Below are 26,525 nucleotides of genomic sequence, written 5' to 3'. Positions count from 1 at the left end.
AAACTTACAAACGTTAAAAGGGCCAAAGCCCTTTAAGATTGAAATCAATAAGACTGATGATGTTTAATCAAGTATTAATAGTTTGATAACGCAAAACTTAGATTTTCAAAGTTGACAATGGAGGCGATGCAAGAATTCCAAAATGTTGCAGTTGGAAAAAAAATGTTAAAAGCCACAAACATGCTCTTGTGCACTTCCTCAGAGTTTCTTCAGGCAAATACATGCTGTATGAAATGTTCTGAAAAACTGAAAGTTTTAATATGCAATTTCAATTTAAACTTAATAAGTTGATATTAATTAAAATTTTGAAATGCATCTCACTGCAGTAAATTCACCAGGCTTTTAAACTGAAGATGAAGTAAACAGCAAGGTAATTATTACTTAATTGTCAAATATAACTTTAAAAATGTAACTGCTCAAGATTAACAGTGATGTGAAAGTAGTATTTAACTTGGTATGCAACATTGCAGAACAGGAAATTCTGGTATGCCCCAGTGTTGAGTGCAATTCTTAACCATAAATAAGCAACTGTCATATCTAACTGTCACATGGTATATACAATGTTGTATAATCAAATGGTAAAAGTAACTTTTAGCTTCAGTCAAGGACATTTAACAAAAATGCTATTTCCCAGATTTCCTTACTTTCTTCAGATGCTGAACTTAAATTTGAAAAGTTTTCACTACATGATGACCAATATTGAAAGAGGTTGCTATCAGACATCAACATACATCACTCAGATTCCTTATTCGGTAAATCATAAAAGGATAAGGACCGCCTTCGGTAAATGAAGCTATACGACAAGTGAGGTATCTGGCCTGAATGGCAATTCCTGTTATAACGTTCTGTTTTTTAAAAATTATATCACTATAGATTTCCAGAAAACATCAATAAACACAGCTATAAAGGTTATACAACATTTGTTTGCTGCACTCCTTGCAAACCTCCAAATATTTCATCTCCAGTATCTTGTTCACATTTCTTAGTTACTTTTTGAAATGAATACCATTCATCCCTGAGAAAAAGTAAATTTTGTTATCCTGTATTAAAACTGTTAAATTGAACTTAAACTGTTCCTTCCTTATGAGTTACATTGCTTACAATTCATCTAATCATCACTGTCCTGAAGGCTGTTGGGGTGGGGTAAAGAGATGGGTTTATTATAGTCTTAGAAGAAAAAAATATTGTAAATAGCTCATTTGGTGACTTTGTGGGTGAATACTCAGCATGTTATAATCACTAAGCAGTACAGATAAGTTTGACATCTTACATTTGCAAACATCTGTGTTTATAGATCTGAGCCAGGGCAGTAATACGAACATAGATACAAACTAGGAGCAGGATTAGACCAGTCAACCTCTCGAGCCTGCTCCACTATTCAATAAGATCATGGCTGATCTGATTGTAGCCTCAATGCCACTATCCTGCCTATACCCTGCTACCTTTGTTAGTCAAGAATCTATCTACCTCTGCCTTAAGAATATTCAAAGACCCTACCTCTACCACTTTCTGGGAAAGAAAGTTCTGGTTTCATAGAGAAAAAAATTCTCCTCATCTCTGTCTTAAATGAGACCCCCCCACCCTCCCTTATTTTTAAAATTGTGTCCCCTAGTTCTGGACTCTCCAGCAAGCAGAAATATCCTTTCAGCATCCACTTTGTCAAGCCCCCTCAGGATCTTTAATGTTTCAATAAGATCACTTTCTCAATCTTCTAAACTCCAAAGAATACAGGGTCAAACTATCCTCATACAATAACCCCAACCCACTTGTTTTTTTTAAATTTAATTTTAATTTAATTGGGGCACCAGAGTTGGCTTTTAGCATAAAGAAAAGCAGAGCATTGTTGGAGGCAATAAAGTTAACATAAAATTATTTCAGACCAACATAGTTTATAAAGAAAACCTTAAATGCAAACCCTTCAAATTTATTTTACAGTATATACAAAACAGGAAACATCTGAATGGATCATGTCAGTAATTTGGCTAATCAACACAAATCAAAACATTTTGTTCCCAATGACAATACCAAATGAAAACATGGAAATATATAAAAAAAAGTAACAAGCCCATATATGCAATTATGTTGATACTTTATACAAATATTAGGTACTGTAACTTGACTGAATCAGAATACCTCTAATACCACTAATATTTTTGTGCTGAGTGTTTCCCACAAAAATTATATCTACATGAGGTAGAAACACTTAACTAACTTTTGCTATGTGTAAAGGAGCATACAACAGTTTGGGGAGAAATGCTGAAGTATGTTTATAGATTTGGCAGAATTAGGCTTACACAAAGAACCGTTTCAATTGATAAACTGAATTGGGATGCTTCAAATCCTACCATGTAGAAAAGTTATTGGCAGCTGAAAATGTATTACTGAGTGATATTAATGCAATGGTATAGTGTAACAAGTTGTGTATTACATTATGAACAAAGACTTCTTGAACATTTTGCATGTTGGTATCATAGTTAGTTTAAGCTTTTTACAGTGTTTTCATTTTTCCATATACAAAAAGTACAATCTTATTTGCTTTTGGAGTCTTGCCAGCTTGGGTTATCATGACTTCAGAGCAGAGAAAAGCTACTATCGTATTTACTTTTTACCAAGTAAAATCCAGATGACATTAGGATAGTAAAAGTTGGCCAACCCAATTTTGTGTGTTTAAAACATGATCTATAAAAGACATGAACAGCTATTAAACTGCAGCACTCATCTACTGCTCTTGAAAATAGGACAATTAAATCCAAATGGAGCCTTACAGTTCACCACTTAACCACATGAGTAAAATACATCACATTTTATCAGCATTATTGTGCAAACTTAATACCAGTGTACTTGCAAGAAAACTGTTAAAACCAACAAGCATACAAATGGATGAAGGTTTGGATTACAATTCATATCCAAATTACTAAATTACACTTTAAAATGCAACAGTGTTAGTCAGATGATTAGATGGGTATACTGCTCATTTCTTGTTGCAAAATATATACTAATCTCAACTGAATAAAGTAAAACCAAAATAATTCCTTAAAAGCAGTACCTGTACCCAAATTAAGTTTTGCATCATGCAAATCTATACACATCTGTACAGTAAAATACTTACCTGTACATCATATGCACTACTATCTACATTAAGAGTTATAGTGTGCAACTTCAACAATATGAAGTACATACTGAAAAAAACTACACTTTTATGTACAAAGATTACATATGGTAAACCAAGCACTTGTGTAGTATTTTGAAATTAAGGTGGTTGTGGCACTTAAAATGTCCTCCGCATAGGTTTCATGCCACAATAAATAAAATAGTGATTAGTTTGTCTATGACAAATAGACAATACTGTGGCTTCTGAACAACCTTGAGCACTCTCCAACGCTGAAGAAAGCAATTGTGTATTTTCTATGTACACTCCCATGCAAAAATCTGATGGCAATTAGTAGCTGTTTTCATGGCCAGCCAAGATGTACAAGTTGCTATTGGCAGTTGGGTTGTCTGTTGGTCTACTTTCCAGCACCACAACCCTACAAAGAGACAAAAAGCATTCTTAATAAATCTGTTTTTATTCAATCAGCATCCAAACCAAATCACAATTAAAATAAGTTTGGGTCACCAAAGATTCATTGGCATCGTCTTGTGTTACAGACAACAATTGTCTACAGACCGAGAAAATTCTGGATTCAATCGCACATTTGTGCTGAGTTTACATATCCCAAGTAGGGCAACAGTGACATTATGGCAACTGATCAAAGCATTTCCAAGTCCATTGGATGAGGACGACAGAAAGGGGGGCAAAACACAAGATTCTTACGATTTGTTATTCAGCAACCTCTTGTAGAGAACGGTGTAAGTGTGGAATTATAGGATGAAGACAGGATTGTCTCTGCTGCCTTCTGGGTTGATCCAGCCATGACTTTCTTAGATTTATACATAAAAAACTGATGGATGTGCTGCACCCATGCAGCCATACCAACAAGGTGGAGAGTGCAGGAAGATGGGGAAAAAAATCCTGGGGCAGGATTTTTGCTGAGCAGGTGGGCGCCCGCCCAACCCGCTTGAGTGTAAAATGACGTGCAATGACATCGGGCAAGTGTCCCGACATCATCGTGCACTCGCGCGATATTTGGGTCGAAGGGTGCATGTGGGAGTTGGCAGTGCGCCCACCGATAATTAACAGGCCTATCAAGGCCATTAAACTGAATGAAATTTTTCACTGCCCGTCCAACCTTACGGTTGGCGGGCAGGCAAAAAGGCCAAGGTGGCCTTTGCATTTTTTGCGAAACCTCATCCACGGGTGGATTGAGATTCCCAACAGCAATTAAAAATTAAATTAAAATTTCTAAATTTCATTCATAACATGCCCCTGGTCATGTGACTATGAGGGGACATGTTTTTAACAGTGGCAACTTTTTTATTTTTGAGTTTTTAACTCTCCAGCTCCCTGAGGCAGCTCTGTGCCTCAGGGAGCTTTCATTGTGCGCATCCGCGCAATGCTCGCCCTCCTCCTCCCACCCCAGCAGTGCCATTAAATGGCCAGTCAGCATGAAATTGATTTCGGGTCTCAATCGTGGGCAGCGGTCAGCTTTGCGTCCGAGGTAAAAATCCTGCCCCTGGGATACTAGATCATTGTCATGCACTCTAACTAAAGAAAGAGCTAACATCCCAATAGACCTTGACAAGTCAGGCTTCAATCAATGGATGAATCTATTGGTCAAGGTCAGTTCATATGATTGTGATACCACCTTCCAAAACCACAAAAGGACACCCATGACAAGTTGATTAAGAAATGCTATGGTCTATATTTATGGAGACATGAGAGAAATTAATTGCACCAACTAGTTGCATGAATATTAATATTCTATTAATTTACTTTTAAAATGAATTAAAATTATATAACCATTTTAATTATATAACTATATAACCTAGTCTTCAAAAATGACCACACCTCTCATATTTCTATCCACTATTTTAATTTTACTCATCCACACATTCAAATATGGATTGTCACTTCCTGCAGCAAACTTAATTTATACAGTATCAAAACCTACCATGTGCTAAAAATAACCCAACCCAAACCTGTTTATGTATTTTTCACTACCTGACAAAGAAGAAAACTGCTTTTTAAAAAAAACCTAAACATGATCTTTTCCTCACAACCTCCCTCCAACCCAAAAGTAACATGAAAACATGTTCTGAAATAGGTTCAGATGTGGTCTACATCTAAATAGTTTTGAAATACAGCATGAGTAAAATGTTTTTTGCAGCATAATCTCACAACATCTGCATTCTACTAACCTGTCAGAGCCTAAAAGTTTGAAGATTCTTGAATTATCACATATTTCTTGTGTAATCTAGGAAAAAAAGTAGTTTTCAGGATTAACAGCAATACATTTGTAACATATCAACAGGCTCATCCCTCAACTGTGTTGGCATAGAAGGAATTTGACAGCTTAGTATCAGAAGTTAGAAAGCATCTGTTTCTTCCCCATTACTCTACCATTCTTAAAGTAGAAAATCAAGTCTTGTTCCAAGAATGAATCAAGTACAGATAAAAGATGTTTTTCGCTGTAAAACAATCCAATGTAAGATGCCCAATATAAAAGTGAGTGTGTGTTTTATTTTAATTTACTGTCATATTGCTCCTTGTGGTGAATATTTACATGGAAGTAAACATATCCAATAAAAGCACATCCAATTGATAAATACTATGTTCACTGGAAAATCGTTGGCTATTATGGAACAGTCTACAAGTTGAATGATAACTGAACACTATATTAACTCTGTGATGTCAAATTATTTTCAATCAAAAGTTCAAAAGTTCTGTTACAATACAAATAAGTTACAGATGAGAATATTTGTTCCGTTTACCTCATTTGATTTAAAACTTCTTCCCTGCATTCCATGTTTCCAGAAAGCAAGAACACTATCCTGTAAACAAACTAACAAAAAGGAAAATACAAATTGTCTACTGAGTTTCAACTGTCAAGATCAGTCATTAAATAGTTCAAATCCAAAATGCCATTATTAGGTTTTAGCAAATAAAAAGTTATACTTAGATATTTGAAATACTGACGAGCAGCAATGTGAACTTAAGCAGAATTGCATTTTGAAAACATGAAGAGACTGATAATATGAGAGATGTGACATGCAAAAGAACTAATCAAATTTTCAGAACACCATAACAACTTCTCAATGTTGCGTTAGGTCCTTTAGTGGGTGCCGATCTGAATTTGTTGTTTTTCAACAGCCAGGTTGTCAATTAGAACATTTTTTGGGATCAGGAGAAACATTTGATCATTATAAGAGAAAAGCTCTCCTACAAAGTACTGGGACCCTGACAACTGCCAGTGCATCTGAAAGCCAGTGTTTATAGGGAAAATGAGAGCGTGGATGGGATAATTATAACTTTTGCTTCTATCTTATGTTTTACACATGGAATTGGGCAAGTTGCGAAATGATGTACAGAACCTGTGTCCACACGTCATAGTAACAACTTATATTTATATAACACCTTTAAGATAATAAAACATGCCAAGGAGCTTCACAGGAGGATTATAAAACAAAATTATGAATCCAAGCCACATAAGACAATACAGTAAAGTTCTGCCATTTGCAACTTCACAGAAGTCTTTGTACACAAGATTGCCCATTGGGAGCCCAAATGTTCACTTATCCGTGGTTTTAAACATAAAAAATACTATAAGAGCCAACTTTGGAAAATACTGGACCAAAAAAAAAACTGCCTAAATGAAGATTTAAGAAACGCAAGGTGTCTGTAGTGTATTTCCTGCAACAGGGAGTGCACACTGCGCATGCATCATCTGTCATTTTTGCACGTGACTGTTCCTTGGTGCTGTGACTTAATTTTTGATCAGTACAGTGCTGTATTAAAAAAATGAGTGGGTCAGAATCAAACAGTAAATGTCCTAGAAAACTGATGGCACTTTCCCAAAAAGGGACAATATTAGATAGACTGAAAAATGGTGCAAGTGCCACCTGGCCAGGCATGCTGGCCAGGGAATAGTGTCAATGAATCTACAATCAGGTACATTAGGCTGTCAGAATATAAAATAAGGGCCAGTGTTAGTATTTCTGGTCGTCATGCTGCCAGATTAACTTTTGTAAGTAGAAGAGATCCACACGGAGGAAATGGAGAAGTTATTAAACATTTGGATAGAGCACCAGCAATAAAGGAGGGCCCCAGTTAATGATCCAATCATTAGAAATAAGGCAAATAAAAGCAAAAATACTGCGAATGCTGGAAATATGAAAAAAAGAGAAACTCTGAAAAACTTAACAGGTCTGACAGCATCTGTGGAGAGAGAAACGGCGTTAACATTTTGAGTCTGTATGACTTCTTCAGAGGTGGAGAGAGGTAGAAATGTCATGGATTTTATATTTAAGAGGGGGTGGAGCGGGCAGAGCAAACTAGGTCAGGGATAGGTGGGAGCTCAAAAGAGAGATTTGACAAAGATGTCATGGACACAAGAAAAAATGAGTGTTAATGGTAGTGTTAAAGACTAAAGAAGGTGCTGATAGTGGCACAAAGGTAAGATAGCAGAAGGTATTAATAGCAGAACAAGGGTCAGCGATCTGTGAAAGCAAAACATAAGAAGTGACAGATGGCCCTGTGGGTGGAGGATTGAGGAGAAAAAAATGAAGGCCGTAAAGTGCCTAATTGGAAGATGATGTGCTATTCCTCCAGTTTGCGTTGGGCTTTGCTGGAACACTACAGCAGGCTAAGGATGGGCATATGGGTATGAGAGCAAGGTGATGAGTTGAAATGTCAAGTGACAGGAATGTCTGGGTCATGCCTGCAGACTAAGCGAAGGTATTCCGCAAAGCAGTCACCAGTCTGCATTTAGTCTTCCAAGTGTGGAGAAGACCGCATTTAGAAATAAGGCACTTGAATTGTACCAACACATTAAAAAAAGGAAAGAGGGTAGTGCTGGTGTTACTGGAGATAGCAGTGATGAAGGTGGTGGCACAGAAGGTGCCTCTCATTTGCTTTCCAGAGGATCTTTGGCCAGTACAAGATGGTTAGATTGCTTTAAAAAATGTTTTGATCTGCATAATGTGAAGTTGTTGGGGGAGGCTGCATCAGCTGACCATACAGCTGCAGGAGAGTTTCCTAAGATGCTGCAGGAATGCATAGAGGAGGGAAGGTACCAGGCAGAGCAGGTATTTAACACAGATGAAACTAGCCTGTTCTGGAAGAAAATGCCAAATAGGACATATCCAGAGAAGGAAGGACAGCTCCTGGTTTTAAAGCTGCAAAGGGCAGGCTAACACTCTTATTGCGTGTGAATGTGGATGGTTTTAAATGTAAACCAATGCTGGTTTATAGGCCAGAAAACCCTTGAGCCCTTAAAGGGAAAAATAAATCTCATTTGCCAGTCTTTTGTAAGGGTAACAGCAATGCCTGGGTTACAGCAGTAGTGTTTGAAGACTGGTTTGAGAATTGCTTTCTGCATGAGGTGAGGACTCATCCGAGGGAAAAGAACTAATGTGGAAGCTGAAGTAGCCACGATTATTCAGTTGGCAAAACAAATTTGAGGGAAGGAATTTGAAGACATGGCCACAGATGAACGAGACAAGTTGCTTCAGTCTCATCAAGAGGAACTCTCTACAGAAGCATTGGTGGAGCTGATGAAATTAAGCAAATTTAAACAGAAGCATGAGCAGGAAGAACCACCTAAGAAAGCTCATTTTACACCCAAGATGATGGCAGACCTCATAAGATAAGCTGAAGATTTGAAAAAACTTGAAAAAAGACAGACTATAATGCAAACATGGAAAGCAGCATTACCTTTTGTAGAGTGATTCACGCTGCTATTGCTCCTTACCAAGAACTTTACAAAATTGCATGGCAAAGGCGAAGCAGTCAAGAATAACATTGTTCTTTATATCCACATCTACATCAGACTCTTCACCCACTCCCTCCACCTCCACTCTCAAGTAAAGGACTATACAGCACTGTACTGTAAGTGTGACAACTTTTACATTGTCCATGTTTTATTGCTTTGTTAAACAATTTTGACGTTAAATTTCTCTCAAATTTATTAAAAATATTTTTTATTGCTTCTATTCCTTTACACACGTCAAATTTTGGGATGGCTGGAACCTATCTAATTGACTCCCACTGTAAGTATGTTCGTTGTTCGCAATTTCACCCTTTGTGAAATTGCGCAGGAACACAACCCCTGCAAATGGCGGGACTTTATTATATTAGGTCAGATGGCCAAAAGCTTGGCCAAAGAGATTTTAAGCAATGTCTTAAAGGAGGAAAGCGAGGTGGTGAGTGGAGAGCTTAGGGCCCAGGCAACTGAAGGCACGGCCATCAAAGCCAGAATGATTAAAATCAGGAAATGATTAAAATCAAGAGACCAGAATTGGAGGAGCAGGGACATCTCAGAGAGAGTTGGAGGAGATTACTGATATATGGAGGAGTGAGACCATGGAGGGATTTGAAAGCAATAATGAGAATTTTTAAATCAAGACGTTGCTTAACCTGGAACCAAAGTAGGTCAGCGAGCAGTGGTGATGGGTGAACAGGATTTGCAGCGATTTAAGACACTGGCAGCAGAGCTTTGGATAACCTTAAGTTTACGGAGGGTAGAATGTGGGAGACCAGCATTTGAATAGGTAAGTCTAAAGGTAACAAAGGCACGAATGAGAGTTTCAGTAGCAGATGAACTGAGGCTGGGCCAAAGTTAGAACACGTTATGGAGGTGGAAATAGGTGGTTTTAGTGATGGCACAAATATGAGGTTGGAGCTCATCTTGGGGGTCAGATGCGACACCAAGGTTGAGAACAAATTGGCATAATCTTAGATTGTTACCAGTAAGAGGGAACAGAGTTTGGAGCGGGGACCAGAAAAGATTACTTCAGTCTTCCCAATATTTAATTGGAGCAAATTTCTGCTCGTCCGATGCTGGGTGTTGAATTAGCAGCCCAATAGTTTAGCAACAATGGGTGAATTGAGAGAAACAGTGGTGAGGTAGAGCTGGGTGTCATCAGCATAAACTAATACAGTTTTTTCAGATGATGTCACCAAAGGGCAGCATGTAGGTTAGAAATAGGAAGCGGCCAAGGATCGGCCCTTGGGGACACAAGAAGCAATGTAGTGGGAACAGGTAGGGCAGCCACTGCAGGTGATTCTCTGGCTGCGATTAGATAGATAAGAATGGAACCAGGTCTCGCCCAGCTGGATGACAGCAAAGAAGCACTGGAAGAGAATGGTATGGTCAACAGTGTCAAAGACTGCAAACAGGTTGAAAACAAGGAGAGAAATTTTACTTTTGTCACAGTCACATAGGACATCAGATGAGACTTTGATGAGAGGTGTTTTAGTACTGTGGCAGGGCAGAAACCTGATTGAAGGGATTCAAACATGGAGTTGAGGGAAAGATAAGAATTGATTTGGAAGGCAATAAAACATTCAAGGATTTGGGAGAGGTAAGGGAGTTTGGAAATGAGATGAGAGTTTGCAAGGGCGGTGGAGGTCAAGGGTTGGTTCCTTGAGGAGTGGGTGAGAACAGCAGAATTAGAGAGAGGTACAACTATTAACAATAACAGCTAACATAAGAACCAGGAGGGAAAGTTGGGTGGTCAGTAATTGCGTGTACTTCATGTGTAGCTTTCATGTATTATTCAAAGGCCCCTTTTTTTGTGACAGCCCAGAACCACTGTACTACAATCACTGATGGACCTTCCATTCATCTTCATTTTCTTCAGCCTGTGTTATGAACAGAACCTATCAAAACAGTGCTTTCTAAAATGCAATTAAATATTTTAGCTACTGAATACTTGTAGCTCAGGTCTGCATTCAACGGGCTGATATTATCAGTTGTCTAGGGGCAGGATGGGTGACCTGGGACACCCATAAAATGGCAGGGGAAGGCCTCTTCTACCGGTATTAGCATTTTACCAGCAGCTGATTGGCCCTCCACCCCACGGAGAGATCACCAGGTAAACGCTGGCAGCCTCCCTGCTGGCTGGGGGGAGGGATCCTTCCAAATCGGGCACTGTGGTCCATGGGGGGGCCTCCTGGCGGCAAACATCATCTTCGCAGCACCCCTCCCCCACCCACCAGGCTCGCTTGACTGGCCCTAGCAAACCCCAACCCCACTCAAGTAGTTACTCTGTTAGCCTCCATCACTGCATCTCTCAGCTACATGCAGTCCCAGCAGTTGTCACCACTCCCAGTGACGCTGCTGAGACTGAAAAGCAGCTGCCAACTTACTGGCTAGCAGCTCTTGGAGGTGGGCTCATCTTCTAAAGTGACAGGAGCCACAAAAGCAGCTAATTGGTTGCTGGATGGGCCTAAAATGCCACCGGGGGTCCCCAAATGACCGCAGTGGGGTTGCCCCCAGTTTTCCAGCCCCTTGACAGGGCCCCCGCTACCCTGAATAAATTCAGCCTAACAGTTCAACCAGCGACAATGCAGCATAAGTACCAATACAAATTCAACTAATTATCTGTAGATTTTTTAATATGCTAATTCCCACTGAGTAGCACCCTGTTTCAATGCAAATATCCTTAAGATGAAAGAGAAACCCTTACCTATTGACTCAATTTGAAAAGTGAACGTTAGTTCCGATGACAGCTTTCTGTTAGATTTCAATCTGCCTTGGAGATTTACAATCTTTAAACATCCTAGAATGTTGAAGTACAGAGTAAAACAATAAGTAATTGAATGGTACCAGTTTTGGTACATTTCCAAAGACGGAGCATCAAAAGCAGACCCTTGAAGTGTACCAAATACTAGTGAAAAAATATTATTCTTGCTAATTAACTAACCAAGGACCCATATATTGAAATAGGCACATCAACTGCCAAATTAGTATACTTATTCTTTAAAATCTAAATGCACAATTTCAAAGTACAGGACTACATATTTAACAAATGTGACTCGCAGAGATCAACAGGCAAATGTAGTTGGTTTGAATATAAAATTAGCAACATGACTAAAATTAGTGCACGGGTGAAAATGTACTCTCTAATACTGTATCTCTGAACAAGCCATAACAAGAGATCATCAGTTGAAAATGCATCTCAGGCAAGCGAGCAGAGCTAAATCGACCTTAAAACATGACTTGCTTGAACCTCGCTACAGCTTATTATGCCTTCTATAACCTATCCGGATTCAACTAAATAGGAGCCAAATTAGCACTCTAAATTTTCTAACTACTTTTAAATGATATGGTCTGCAATGAACACTAGGTGAATCAGTTTATTATATTTAAAAATAGAACTTAGGCTGAAATTTATCATCGAGTCACCAATTTATGGTGAATTCTGCTATGCATGCTGAGAGTTGAAGCCAAACTATATGTCTAACCCTAGAAATCTAGCTATTTATAATATATACTCTGATCAGAAGGTATGGGAAAAGCTTGATTAATTTTCTTTTGTCAATAGTTAGCAACATCCTTAGACTACAAAAACATCAAACTTTTCAGTAGATAATAGCTTGAACAGGTAAACCCTAGAGTTTTGAATCCTTCAATAAACAGCATCTTTGAGGGATTCATAACAATAAAATTATTAATTTAAATGGCAAATGTTTGTGACACAGATGCAATTGGACTAATGGTAAACCATCTTGGAAGAGGCTCAAAATGGATGTTTCCTGACCACAATTAACAAAAAGCTAAATCCATGTTCACTATTAACTATGAAAAAGCACTCCTTTAGAGATAGATCTCAGGAAAGGAGCTGAAAAATACAATGTTAGATTTTTTTTTTAGAAAAACAAAACCTACAATGCCAAAAAGAAAGAAAAAAGATCAGGTTGTAGGGTGGATTTGAGCACTACCCTTTCACGTCTGAGACTTGGGTTTGAATCTAACAAGCTAAAAGAAAGAAAATTTCCCCGCCAAGGGCAAGTATCCTGGATAATATGAACATGGGAAATCTCAAACCACTGTCTTGGGTCAGTAGCACAATACTGGCTATAACTCAGAACAAACTGGCACTAAATTATTCACCTTGCTTAGAAGGGAATTAAAATGAAAAGCAATGGCTTAGAACATAGGGGGAAAAACATACTGATACATTGGTCTATATTCTTTTGAGGCTGGTTTAAAGACATACCATTGTGTAAAGTAGAAGTTTATCTGTTCAACTGATGCTGACAATGGGTGCCAGCAGTTCCTTATAAATTGACCACAGACTTCATAGAATCATACAGCACAGGAAAAGGCTATTCTACCCTTTGTACCTGTGCTAGCTCATTGAAAGAACTCCCAAGTTACTAAGAAATATCTACATGTAATAAAGAGCTAGTTGTAACATTTAATTTTCAATATGGCACTTGTTTAAAGGACTTTTTTTTTTAAAACGTAGTTATCTTGTTTTGGAAACTTACGATCCATGCAGACTATTATTGTATCTCTCTCCAGCTGGGTCACGTGGATGACATTTGCCTGTGGCATATCTGTAACAAGTGATAACACAGTATTACTCATCCTCAATCATATTTACAGTTTTCTTTTAAGCATTTATTTTCCCTGTGAAATAGACCAGAGTCTGTGAACCAGTGGAAATTACTCAGGCTTTGCTGAGAATTTTTAACCTTTAAATTGATATTTCCCTCATGAGTGAGCAGTGGTGATTAAAGACTTCTCTATTCTGACAAGTTAGGCAATCAGCTCAAAATGTTTGTTTCCTTACAATTGTTTGTGTTTGAGTTGAAGTGTTATTTTTCTAAGTGCCAGACTAAATTATAGTTGTGAAATAAAACTGGCAACACAAATAAAACTTAAAAATTCAAAGCCTGAACCTTTTTAAACAGGCTTCAGTAAATACTCACATTTGCCTCTCAATTGATCTGGAGGAAGACAAGAAATGAGGCAAAGTTGCAGAATGTTTATCTAACTCCACAAATTACACAGGTAAACCACCCTCACTTCCTTTCCACAAATGACAGTTGTATGGCAAGAGCACCATGGTTTCCTGACTCTTTTGCACGGGAAGTTGATGGATGATCTTACAAATTAAATTTGTATCTTCAAAAACTGCTAACCACTTAAGAAATTTCATTTTACAACACCTGCTAATGCTCAGTTAAACGTTCAGAACAACAGCAGCCACACGAGACAGTTGCAAAATATACTGCCTCTTTCCATAGCATTATTATGAAAAGAGGTGATGACATCTAACTTTATGTACCAATCCAATCTCTACATCCACAGAACCCAGCAACGAGGCTGATAGCAAAGTTCTAAACTAGATGGACATTATTTTGATATTTCTGTCCTTTCTCAAAATTGTGGGCTAGATAAGATTTATATATGTAGATGAGTAACATGATTGTACAGAAGGATGCTGCCATATTCAAATCCAATCTCTTTCAGTTTTTCTGTACTGCGCCAATATTATTTTTACTCAGTGAAAAAGGCTACATAGACTATGTTGGAAAACTAAGAAATAGATAAAATAATGCAAAAATAAACAAAAAGGCAAGAGATTTTTTACACTAACCTACTCAATCCCACCCCCTCTCTTCACCAAAAAACAGGCTATGTGTATCTCGTACCAAGAGCAATGGTGGGTAATCTGGTACCAGATCTGTTGTTCTAATGTTGCTCCGTAACAAGAACTCTGAGAAAATCCCTTGCAAATCCTTATCATCTTGATGTTGATCTGGCCTTTGGTTGGTAATTTTTAATTTTTTATGTACAGTATACAAAATATGTCATGGAAAATGACATATTTCCAAATCATTTAAAAAAACCCAAGTAAAAATCACTTGGCATTTTCTACAATAAATGAGAACTGACATACCTGTTTCAGTGAACCAGCAGGAAGTAGAATTTGGATTGACAGTTTCAAATCGTACTACTTGACCAAGTTCTGTTCCTTTACTGACAGCAACACACAACAGTGGGTATTCTTGTTCTGGAACCACCAGCAATTCAAAAACTTTCAATGGATTTGGCAGAGGAAAGTCAACATGCTAGGGCAAAAACAAAATTCATATGTTTTACATTACAATGTACATTTGGGATGAATCCCTGGGTATACCAAATATATTAATAAATATTTTAATAAATATAATCATTTTTGCATTTTAGAGCATTAATTGAAACTATTCATACTTAAAATAATGTCCTACTTCATATTCTATTATCTAAACAAAGTAGGTCAGATGAAATGATTTTGCAAGCTAAATATAAATATGCCTTTATTTGTATCGACACAAGAAGCTGTACATCTCTGGTAAATATAGTGAAGTTGTGCTTTAAAGCTAGGAGAAGTCAAACCAAGCCAAGCATAAAATGGGATTTTGGGCAGAAGTGTACAAGGTACATGTTTATCACATAAAAACATGAGTAAAAGGTCTTCCTACCCACAGTGTCTGCATACAGATATTTGGCTGTTCACAAACTAATTACAGATGTGAAGACTATTTATTCCAGTCCAGAAAGACCCAACAGTTCCCCCCCTGCCCATCCACTCCAATAAGTCCAATAGGTAAGGAAAAACTCTAATTCTAACGAACAGATCAAGTGGAGGGGGTCTGATAAGTTACACATGGCATCACTTTATATTTCCCAGAAAAATATCAACCACTTGGTCATCATGTAAAACAAGAAGCATCACACATGTTCAAATGAAGCCCCCAGGGATCAAGACATCAGTATTCCATTAAAGTTCATCATCTGAAATGTAACCATTTTTTCTCCTTGGATATTTCAAATACAAAGAATAACATTCAAGAACTTTGGTGTGTTTTTCATACACTAACTGCCAATTGATAATGCAAAGTTGTTTAGAAAGAAACTTTCAATAACTCTGTTTGGTGTAATTTTGGCACATAGTTGTTTTATTGTTTTGTCACAACCCAGGTGGGGAATTTTGTGGAGGTGATCTTGCTTGTATGTATATAGTAGAGTGCCAGGAAATAGTGAGCATAATTTTCATTATAACAGTAGTCTTTAAGAAATATATTTTGTTACAATGCAAAATTATTACATTGTAATAAATTATCTGAGGACAAATGACAAGATTGCTATTATTGGGTAAAAATGCTATTTCATAAAACTAAGATTCAAGAAGTATCCATCTAAATAATAATCCATCAACTCAATGTTTATCTCTACTTTGCATTATCTGTCGATTTTTCACTTGCATTTTACAGGAAACCCACATTTTGGAGTTTGGATTGAACGAAAGCTCAAAGCTACATAATTTTTAAATGTTCCACTTACTTTGATTAACATAAACTTCTGCATTTGCTCAACCCACTCCAACAAGACGATACTGGATTGCAATGCACCACAAAGGTATTTGTGTCCTGTGTAAGGATTTCTTACTGTAACAAACAAAAAGCAATTTAGTATTTTTTCCAGCACTGTACATAATATTTTGGGTTGCATGATCAATTAATAGATATGGAAATGAAAAAATACAATAATGAATAGTCAGCATGTATTTTAAAAGGGAAAATCTTACTTCATCAACTTTATTGCATATTTTTGAGGTTGTAACAGACACAATAGACAATGGTAATGCAGGTGTAATTTTTAATCAGGATTTTCAGAAGGTCTTCAATAAGGTGTTCTATAATAGACTAATGAATAAGGTCAGAGATTGGACAGAGTAGATGGGGAGAAACTGCTCCCACTCGTGAAAGGATTGAGAACGAGAGGGCACAGATTTAAAGTAATTGGCAAAAGCAGCAAAAGTGATGTGTGAAAAACTTTTTCATGCAGTGAGTGGTTAAGGTCTGGAAAACGCTGCTTGAGTGTGTTGTGGAGGCAGGTTCAATCGAGGCATTCAAAAGGGAATTAGATGTTATCTGAAAAGGGACTACGTGCAGGGTTACTGGGAGAAGGCAGGAGAATGGCATTAAGTGAATTGTTCATTCGGAGAGCCAGTGCAGACATGATGGGCCGAATTACCTCCTCCTGTGCTGTAATAATTCTGTGATTCTGTGCATGTGGCAGGGGACAAGTGGCGGCGAAGCTTCAATACAGAAAGCAGAGAGTGAGAATAAAGTGTAGTTATTCAGAATGGTAGAAGGTGGGAAGTGATGGTCCATAAGATCAGTGCTGGGACCACTGCTATGCACAATTTACATGAACGATTTGGACTTTGGAATCGAAAGCAAAATTTCTAAATCTGCAGATGACAACAAAGCTGAGGAGGACTGCAACTAATTACAGGACATTGATAAACTTGCAAAGTGGGCAAATAATTGGCAAATGAAATTCAACCCAGATAAATATGAGGTAGTTCATTTTGGGAGGAAACTACTGTTCCATCCCCAACCTCCCTTTCCTCTCTAAAGTCCTGGAACATGTTGTCGCCACCCATTTCTGTTCCTATCTTTCCCGGAAATCCGTGTTTGAATCCCTCCAATCAGGTTTTCGCCCCTGCTACATTACCAAAACTGCTCTTATCAAAGTCACAAATGACATCTTGTGTGACTGTGACAAAGGTAAACTTACCCTCCTCGTCCTATTTGCAGCCTTTGACACGGTCGACCACGCCATCCTCCTTCAACACCTGGCCACTGTCATCCAGCTGTGCAAGGCTGCTACCAACTGGTTCCATTTTTATCTACTTAATTGTAGCCAAAGAATCACTTGCAGTGACTGCCCTTTCCACTCCTGCACTGTTACCTCTGGGGCAACATTGTCCCCCGGTCTCGGAGGGGGCGGGGGGAGGAAAGAGTGCTGGAGCAGGCGTGGGGCCCTCCAATCAGCACCCCCGATTGGGGGCGCGCCATTTTTTCTCTCCGAAGATGGAAATTATCATTTACCATCCATGTCCCCATATGTGACAATGTGACAATAACTTTAAGTAAAAGTGAATCTTAATTTTTAAATTCAGTCATGAAACCTCATTCCGCCCGTGGATGAGATTTCATGCTTTTTCAGGTGGCCGCCAGCGCTCCCGACCTGTCCGCCAACCTTAAGGTTGGACAGGCAGGTCCACTAATTGGTTTAATTGCTTTTTGAATAGCCTCAATAGGCCGTTGACAGGTCGGCGGGCGCACAGCTGGCTTGGCTGTGCCCTCGTCGACCTCAAAATGCAAATGACGCGGGATGACGTCGGGAGTTCCGTCCAAAATCATTCCGTATCATTTTACACGTCGGTGAATGGGCCCCGCTCCTGCTTGCCGATGGGAAAATTCTTCTCCTGGTGTCTTCCAAGGATTCATCTTTGGCCCCCTCCCATTTATCATCTAGTTGCTGCCTTATCATCTGAAAGCACAGCATTAGTTTTCACAAGTATGCTGAAGACATCCTGCTCTACCTCACCACCACCTCTCTCGACTCCTCCACCATTGCTAAATTATCAGACTGCTTATCCGACATCAGCACTGGATCAGCTGAATTATTGTGAAGACTGAAGCTATTGTTTTCGTTCCCTGCTCCAAGCTCTGTTCCCAAGCCACCAACTCTATCCTTCTCCCTGGCAACAGTGTGAGGTTAAACCAGTCTGTTCACCACCTCGGAGTCACTTTGACCCAAATGAACTTCCAACCACATATTTGCGCCATCACTAAGACTACTCATTTCCACCTCTGCAACATCACTCAACTTCGCCCGTCTCAGTGCATCCACTGCTAAAACCTTCATTCATGCCTTTGTTACCTCTAGATGTAACCAGTCCAATGCACTCCTAGCTGGTCTCCCACATTCCACACTCCCCAAACTTGAGGTCATCCAAAACTCTGCTGCCAGTGCCTTAACTCGTGCCAAGTCCCATTCATCTATCGCACCTGTGCTCACTGGCCTACATTAAGCTCTACTGGTCAAGCAACATCTTGATTTTAAAACTCTGTTGTTTTCAAATCCCACCATGGTCTTGTCCACCCATATCTCGAGCCCCACAATTCTCCAAGATATCCGTGCTCCTCTAATTCTGGCTTCTTGTGCATCTCCGATTTTAATCGCTCCACCATTGGTGGCCCTGCCTTCAGTTGCCCCAGCTCCTTAAATCTAGAATACCTTCCCTTAGCCCCTCTTTCCTACTTACAAACTCTCTCTTTGAGCAAGCTTCTGGTCATCTGATCTAATATCTCCAGATGTAGCTTGGTGTCATATTTTGTTTCATAATTGCACCCTCTGAAACGCCTTTGGATGTTTTATTACATTGAAAATGCTATAAAAATGTATGTTGTTGTTTTTGATGGATGGTTGTGAATTTTTGGAATTCTTGACCTTGGAGAACACAGATGCCCAGTCACTCTGTATATTCAAGACTGAGATCAAAAGATTTTTAGGCACTAAAGGAATCAAGAGATATGGGGATAGGGCGAAAAAGTGGAGTTCATATAGACCACTGAATGGTGGTTCAGCCTGCTCCTACATTTTATGTTCTTATTCTCAACTTTGCATAGAGATAATTAAGAAAATAGAAAATATTTACTTACCAACACAACATTTTTGGCAGCCTTTTGTATCTGGAATTTTTGTAGATACTGCAAACTTCCTATAAAATAAATGTAAGAATTAGATGCTTAATTCATATAATCTTTAATATATACATTAATAATTAATAACAGTTATAAGCTGTTAGCAGATTGTTGAGTCAAACATTGACTTAGGTCGATCAAGCTGACAGTGAATGTTAATACTCTAACACAATCCTCTACTTGCTCAACATCCAGTTCCACCAAAAGGCCCTGGATAGCAATCAGTAGCTACAACCCCAAATGATTTTTCTTCCCCTAATCCAGAATCACAGAGACCAATTGTAGGGCACCCAACTGTCACCCCAACTGAGCTAAACTAAATCAAGACATTTGGAAGTGAAGCTGGGACTACATTACTTGATGCATTTATCCATTAAACATCGGGGACCTTACCAACATTTGGATTAAAGCATCATATTTTAAATGCTGAAGCATAAGAGAGAATCAAGAAAGTTGCAAAATTACATTGTTAGCAGGAAGACCTAGAAAATAGCTTACAATTATATAAAAATTACTTTCGGCCTGGCATTAAATAGGAAAGCACTTCTTCCCAATCTTAATTTATTTTAGAAAAAGACCCTGGAAGTAATTTATATTCTGACCAGATGGTTTGCACAACTATGGCACAAGAGCTTCACTGTCTGCTCCTAGAAAATACATTGAAGACAGCTTGTAATTTAATTTATTCATTCAGGGGAGTCAGCATCACTGGCAAAGCCAACATTTATTGTCCATCTCAAACTGCCCTTGAGGTGGTGGTGGTGGTGGTGACAACTTGCTTGGAATTTCAGAGGGCAGTTAAGAGTTGAGAGCAAGTAAAGATGGCAAATTTCCTTCCTTAGACATTAATGTGCCAGATAGATTTTTACAAAAATCCAGGCAGTTAGATGGTCACCATTACTGATACTAACATTTTATTTCAAGTTCATGTTACCAAGACAAGTCTTAAACAAGGAAAAAATGGTAGATAGATGGAGGGGTTTGGGGAAGAAATTCCAGAACTTAGGCAGCTGAAGGCATAACCACAATGCCGGAGTGACTAAAATTGAGGATGCTGAACACGCCAGGATTTGAGGAGCAAGGGTATCTTATAGGGCTGGAGACGATAACAGAGATAGGAAGGGACTGATTTTAGAGCAAGGATGAGAATTTTAAAAATTGAGATATTTTTCCACCAGGAGCCAATTTAATTCTGCAAGCACAGGGTGGGCTGGTGAAAGGGACTTGGACTTAGTCCAAGTTAAGGTATGGGGCAAGAGTTTTGGAAAGTTTTATTTTTAAGTGGTCTGAAAATTTTATTATTCAAATCAAATTAAACAATCTGCTAGTGTTTACATAGGTTTGGGAGGAGGTCCATGTGGGATGTTGGTGCCTGGCCTGAAACGTGGAGGAGGAGTTCAGTCCTTCCTGGCCTCTCGTGAACGATTTCTTACCACTTTGCTGTGGATGGCACAGCTGACACAGTAATGCAATTTCACGTACAGCTTGGGCAGCACATATGCATCAAAAACACTGGCCTCCGAAATATCTCCACGAAGTTGTGGATGACAAACTTCTTAATGGCTTTGTCTTTGGGGATGCAGCGAGAGCAATTTGTACATCTGATGGGCTGGACATGGCCATGGCTCTTCTTGGCACGTCCATTATTCCTTCGCTTCTTAGTCATCTTCAGCACGAGTCACCCCTTACTTCAAATGTATTGAAGAAATTGATATCAGAAATACAGCAGCATTGAAGCACTGGCTCTGGTCAGGCTACACCTCATTTACGGAAACTCTATTCTATACTCATCCACTCTCACCAACAAGCGGCCAAGGGCAGAATATGGAAGGCCAGCCAGGAATGGTCAAGTTTAGAGGCACCAAATGCATGAATCAGGGTTTCAGCATCAGATGAGCTAAGACAGGGGAGACTGTCCGGCAAGTTACAAAAGTTGAAACAGCTAGTCTTAGTAATGGTACAAATAGATCTGGAGCTCATCATGGGGTCAAACATACTACCAAAGTTGTCAACAGACTGGTTTAGTCTCGGACAGTTGCCAGGCAGAGGGTTGAGGTTGATAACCTGGGAATGTAGTTTGGAGCAGGGATCAAAGAGGAACTTTCTGGTTATCCAGTACCAGGTGTCAGGTAAGGAGTCTGATAATTTAGCAACAGTGGAGGAGTCGAGAAAGTTAGTGGTGAAGTAAAGCTGGGTTGTCATCAGTGAAAACTAATGCTGTGCTTTTGGTTGATGCCACTGAGCCATGGCATAGTGGTATTGTCACTGGGCTAGTATTCCAGAGACCCAGGGGGTTCGAATCCCACCACAGCAGATGGTAAAATTTGAATTCAATAAAAATCTGGAATCAAAGAAGTCTGATGATGACCACGGAACCATTGCCGACTGTCGTAAAAACCCACCTAATTCACTAATGTCCTTTAGGGAAGGAAATCTGTCGTCCTTACCTGGTCTGGCCTACATGTGACCGCAATGTGGTTGACTTTTAAATGCCTTCTGAGCAAGGACAATTAGGGAAGAGCAATAAATGCTGGCCTAGCCAGTGACATCCACATCCCATTAACAAATTTTTTAAAAAGTAGATGAATGAGGAGGAGGAAGGGCCAATGATAGATCTTGGTGGCGGGGCAGGGGGGGGGGGGTGGGTGCAGAATACCAGAGATAACGGTGCAAAAGCAGGAAGAGATGCCATTGCAAGAGATACTCTAATTAGATAGGTAAGAATGGAACCAGGTAAGTGCAATCTCACCCAGTTAGACAACAGTGGCGAGATGTTGAAGGAGGTTGGCGTGATCAACCTTGTCAAAGGCTGCAGACAGGTTGAGAAGGGATAAGGAGGGATAGTTTACCTTTGTCACAGTCACACAGAATAACAACATTATGACTTTGATAAGAGCCATTTTGGTACAGTGGCAGAGGTGGAAACCTGATTGGAGGAATTCAAACATGAAGCTCTGAGAAAGATAGGCGCTGTTATATTTCAGACTGGGGAAAGGTGTACAGTGGTTTTCCCAGGGGGTCCTTACTAAGACCACTGCTTTTCTTGATATATATTCATAACATGGATGTGGGTGTACAGGGTGCAATTTCAAAATTTGTAGGTGACATAAAACTTGTAACTATAGCGAGGATAGTGATAAACTTCAAGAGGAGACCAACAGGCTGATGGAATGGACAGGCATATAGCAGATGAAGCTTGATGCAGAGAAGAGTTAAGTGACACACTTTGGTAGGAAGAATGAGAGAGACATATAAACTAAAGGGGTTGCACATGTAGAGATCGGAGAGTATTACGTGCACAAACCCTTGAAAGTGGCAGGGTAGAGTGAGAAAGCAGTTAAAAGGAACATGGGATACTAGACTTTATAGAGGCAGAGAGTACAAAAACAAGGAATTTATAAAGAACCTTTATAAAACACTGGTTTGGCCCCAACTGGAGTGTTGTGTCAATTCTAGGCACCACACTTCAGGAAGGATGTGAAGGCTTTAGAGAGGGTGAGAAAAGATTTATGATAATAGTTCCAGACATGAGGATTACATTCCAGTTACAGCAATAGATTGGGGTGGATGAAGTTGTTCTCCTCGGAGAAGGTTGAAGGGAGATTTGATAGCGTGTTTAAAATCATGAGGTGTCTAGAAAGAAAGGTAGGCAAAATCTGCTCTCCTTGGCAGCAGGAACAGGAACGAGAGGACACAGATTTAAAGTGAATGGCAAAAGAACCAAAGGCGACATAAGAAAAAACTTTTCTATGCAGTGAGTACATATGCTCTGAAATGACCTGCCTGTAAGGTTGGAGACAGACTCCATTGCGGCTTATAAAAGTGAATTGGGTATTGGAAAAACCCCTGAAGGGGAAAAGTTTGCAGGGCTACAGCGATAGGGTGGGGAATGGGTGTAGCCGACTTGCATTTTCAGAGAGCCAGCATGGACTCAACAGGCTGAATGGCCTTCTTCTGAGCTGAAGCCATTTTATGACTACATTCAGGAGGTAAACATGTTCAAAGACTTTGAAGAAATGGAGGTAGGAGATGGGGTGGTAATTTGCAAGAATGATGGGGGCAAAAGGTTATTTTCTTGATGAGGGGGTAATGTTGGGAGATTTCAAGGACAGAGGGGCAACACCTAAAGAGAGAGAGCCACTAACAGTATTAACTAACATCGGGACCAGGAAGGGAAGTTGGGCGGTCAATACTTTAGTAGGAATGGGATCGAGGGAACAGGAGGTGGGTCTCATGGGCAAGATGAACTCAAGAGGGCTTGAGAGGAGCTAGGAAAGAAAGTAGAGTTAAGGCTACAACAGGGGACAGATGACAGAGGACAAATGCAGGGCAGGTGAGTCTAGCAAGAACATAAAGCCTGCCTTTCCCACAAAAGTGCTAATTTCAACTTGGAAAAAAGTATTGAAATGGAGTGCTTTTGAAAGAAGTTATCCTTGTCACTTCTCAAGGGCAATTAGGGATAGACAATAAATGCTGGCCTAGCCAGCAATGCCCACAGCCTATAAAATGAATTTAAAAATGCTTTTATAGTTTGTACCTGTACACAGTGAATAATATGGCATACCGTTCAAGGACAACTTATCATTTTTCTTCAGACTCGCCTTTTCAGTTTGAACACAGGCGAGCAACATGCTCTGACATCTGTCAATGCCACTGTCCAACCAACTCTCAAGCACCTTACCTCCTGACTGAACTGTGGGGAAGTGCCTGGTTTCTTTTTTTGACTTTGTAGTGGTTTTATACAACAGGGTGGTTTGTTGGTGAAAGCAAAGTCAAGTTCTGGAACTTCTTACATGGATGACTATGGTCACAAATCCATATTCTACCACTGAGAGTTCATACAATGCTGCAAGCGCACCTATTATCTGGAGCTTTAACAATGTCTCCTTTATTTTGTTGATATCATCTAAACTTTCATTTCCCTATAAGTGCAAATAGATTAGCATATCACTTTTTTTTCCAACCTAGATCACTGTGTTGAAACAAATGCATCCTAAAATTTTCTTGGCTCCATCATTTTTTCCTTCCTCTTACAATGTTCAGATTTTAAACTCCAAATTTGATCTCACTTTATCATTGCTTCTAGATTTACTACATTTTGTTTTCCTTTTTATTTAATCTTGATGATCTTATTTTTGTAAGGGTTAATGTTTAACACAAGATTCTGCATGTAGTGCGGGCTGAGAGATAAGCAATAGCTTTGCTGGCTGGACAAATATATGAAGTGGCCTCAAGTACTTAAACAAACTGGTTTTGGCAAAGGCTGGATCCAAGATAGAGAGACAAATTTAATGAAACTCTGTATAGACGTGCTCATTCTTTTGAATAAATGAGTGAGGAACTGAGGGAAGGGCGTGTCTTGATCCTGTTGGGACAAGCTGAGAGATTGTCACCCGGAGCTCCCATGAGATATCGGCGTTTGTGACTGCCTTATTGTTATTCATGAGTATGTTTGCTTGACTGGTTAATAAAGATCCAGTTTAACCCATTCTAATCTCCAAACCATATTGGAGAGTTTATTACAGCAATTTTGATAAATCAAAAAAAAAAATCTACCATGCCACTGGATAACTCACAATTGCACACATCCACTTGTTATGACATTTGACTTCAGTACCCCTCAATTTCTTACTGTTCCACCCACAAGTTTTTTTAAAAATTCCAATGTGTATGAAAGAATTGCCTCTTACCTTGGAAGTATTCTGTCAGGAAGCCTATATGCAGGAATAGAGACGGGCAATTTCTGCATTTGTCTAGCATACTCAAAAAGACCCAACAAATTGTGAGAGTAAAGTTGGGAAGCTTTTCCTAAAAAAGTAAAAGAAAGATGCCTTTCAACCATCTAAGTATACTAAGAATATAAAATATCATCTACACAGACAAGACAGTAATTTAAGGAATTCTTGGTTTATATATTTATTTTTGAATTAATTCCTTTTATTGCATTCTTCCTCTAGTTTATACTGAATGTCTTAGCTGCATCCTAGTTCCGTGGTATTTTTTATACCTGCCCAAAATTATAAGATTACATCATATTCTCTTTTTGATTTAACATTGGCCCTTGTGACTTTAAATGATTAATGTCACATCTCAACTTGATCTTTAACGGGCCTTCTTCTTGAATAGCTGAGTGGTTAAAGTGTTCCCAAAATGTTATTAGGTAGGGAGTGCAGAACCTTGACCCAGATGGAAGTATAGTAGCATATGTTCAAATCAGGAGGATGTGCGCTTTTAGGGGAGGTTTGGAGAGGAGTTTGAAGATGGTGGTGTTCCCATGCACCTACTGCTCTTGTCCTTCTTGGTAGTAGAGGTTGCAGGTTTGTGGCATATTGCCAAAGAAGCTCAGGTGAGATTCACAAACTGAAAACTTTCAAATGCTGTTCCCTATATTAGATCCTTTCCAATGTAAATCTGAATCTTCAACATGTTAGCATAATGAGACATCACTTCAAACATGTATTTAAGGACAGGAGGAAAGATGGTTCTTCCAACCTGATAAAACACACAATCCATTTAAGTATATATAAATTTATTTTATTTAAAATGGGGTTGGGTGCTACCATAGGAGATAAAGAAACTTATCCTATGTGACGCCGATACTTGAAAAACCATTTCAATACTTGCCAGAATAAATTTATCAGAAAAAGAACATGTTAAGAGGTAAGTATTTTGGGATTTATTTGGGCACTTGACTGGCCCTAGTTTTCAATATAACAAATGAAACAGAGATATTGAAGACAACAATGAATCAGGAAAGGTCTACATACAGGCAAATGTGAACAACACTTGTTAAGAGGATGAGGTTGTTCTAAAGAAAAATATACAATTTCTAATGTTTTTTTTTCTGGCTGGATTTTAGTAAACTGTACAGTCACAAGGAGCTTTAAAGCAGTACCATCAGATCCTAAAAACAATGATCAGGGCATACTGTTACGAGTACCCCAATGACTGGGATGAAGGACTGGGTTTTCTCCTGTTCACCACAAGGGACTCACCCACCAGTTTATTCCTTTTGAATTTGTTTACAGACAATAAGTGCGGGGTTCTTTGAAACTAATTAAAGGAGAAGTTTTTAGAACAGAAGTCG

At 39.1% G+C, this 26,525-nt stretch overlaps 1 protein-coding gene across 11 annotated transcripts in view; it reads right to left on the bottom strand.

Moving 5' to 3' along the window:
* Window positions 1-1,888: 1,888 nt before the first annotated feature.
* The window catches only part of map4k3a (mitogen-activated protein kinase kinase kinase kinase 3a), a 279,053-nt gene continuing 254,416 nt past the window's right edge, over window positions 1,889-26,525 (bottom strand). For 8 of the 11 annotated variants that reach the window (XM_078556672.1, XM_078556676.1, XM_078556678.1 and 5 more), the window contains 10 exons: window positions 25,129-25,246; window positions 19,397-19,455; window positions 16,221-16,324; window positions 14,794-14,965; window positions 13,820-13,837; window positions 13,376-13,444; window positions 11,569-11,661; window positions 5,872-5,942; window positions 5,299-5,354; window positions 1,889-3,527 (listed from right to left, as the gene is read on the bottom strand). In XM_078556672.1, the coding sequence (XP_078412798.1) occupies window positions 3,440-3,527; window positions 5,299-5,354; window positions 5,872-5,942; window positions 11,569-11,661; window positions 13,376-13,444; window positions 13,820-13,837; window positions 14,794-14,965; window positions 16,221-16,324; window positions 19,397-19,455; window positions 25,129-25,246 (848 nt within the window). In that variant the 3' untranslated portion in view covers window positions 1,889-3,439. The remainder of the gene's footprint in view (window positions 3,528-5,298; window positions 5,355-5,871; window positions 5,943-11,568; window positions 11,662-13,375; window positions 13,445-13,819; window positions 13,838-14,793; window positions 14,966-16,220; window positions 16,325-19,396; window positions 19,456-25,128; window positions 25,247-26,525) is intronic. The other 3 variants (XM_078556674.1, XM_078556675.1, XM_078556680.1) reach the window with 1 other exon arrangement.

Source organism: Cetorhinus maximus, chromosome 14 (genome assembly GCF_964194155.1).
Source record: "Cetorhinus maximus chromosome 14, sCetMax3.hap1.1, whole genome shotgun sequence".
Classification (NCBI taxonomy): domain Eukaryota; kingdom Metazoa; phylum Chordata; class Chondrichthyes; order Lamniformes; family Cetorhinidae; genus Cetorhinus; species Cetorhinus maximus.
The sequence above is the reverse complement of the archived record's forward strand: the minus strand, read 5'-3'. Positions and strand labels throughout refer to the sequence as shown.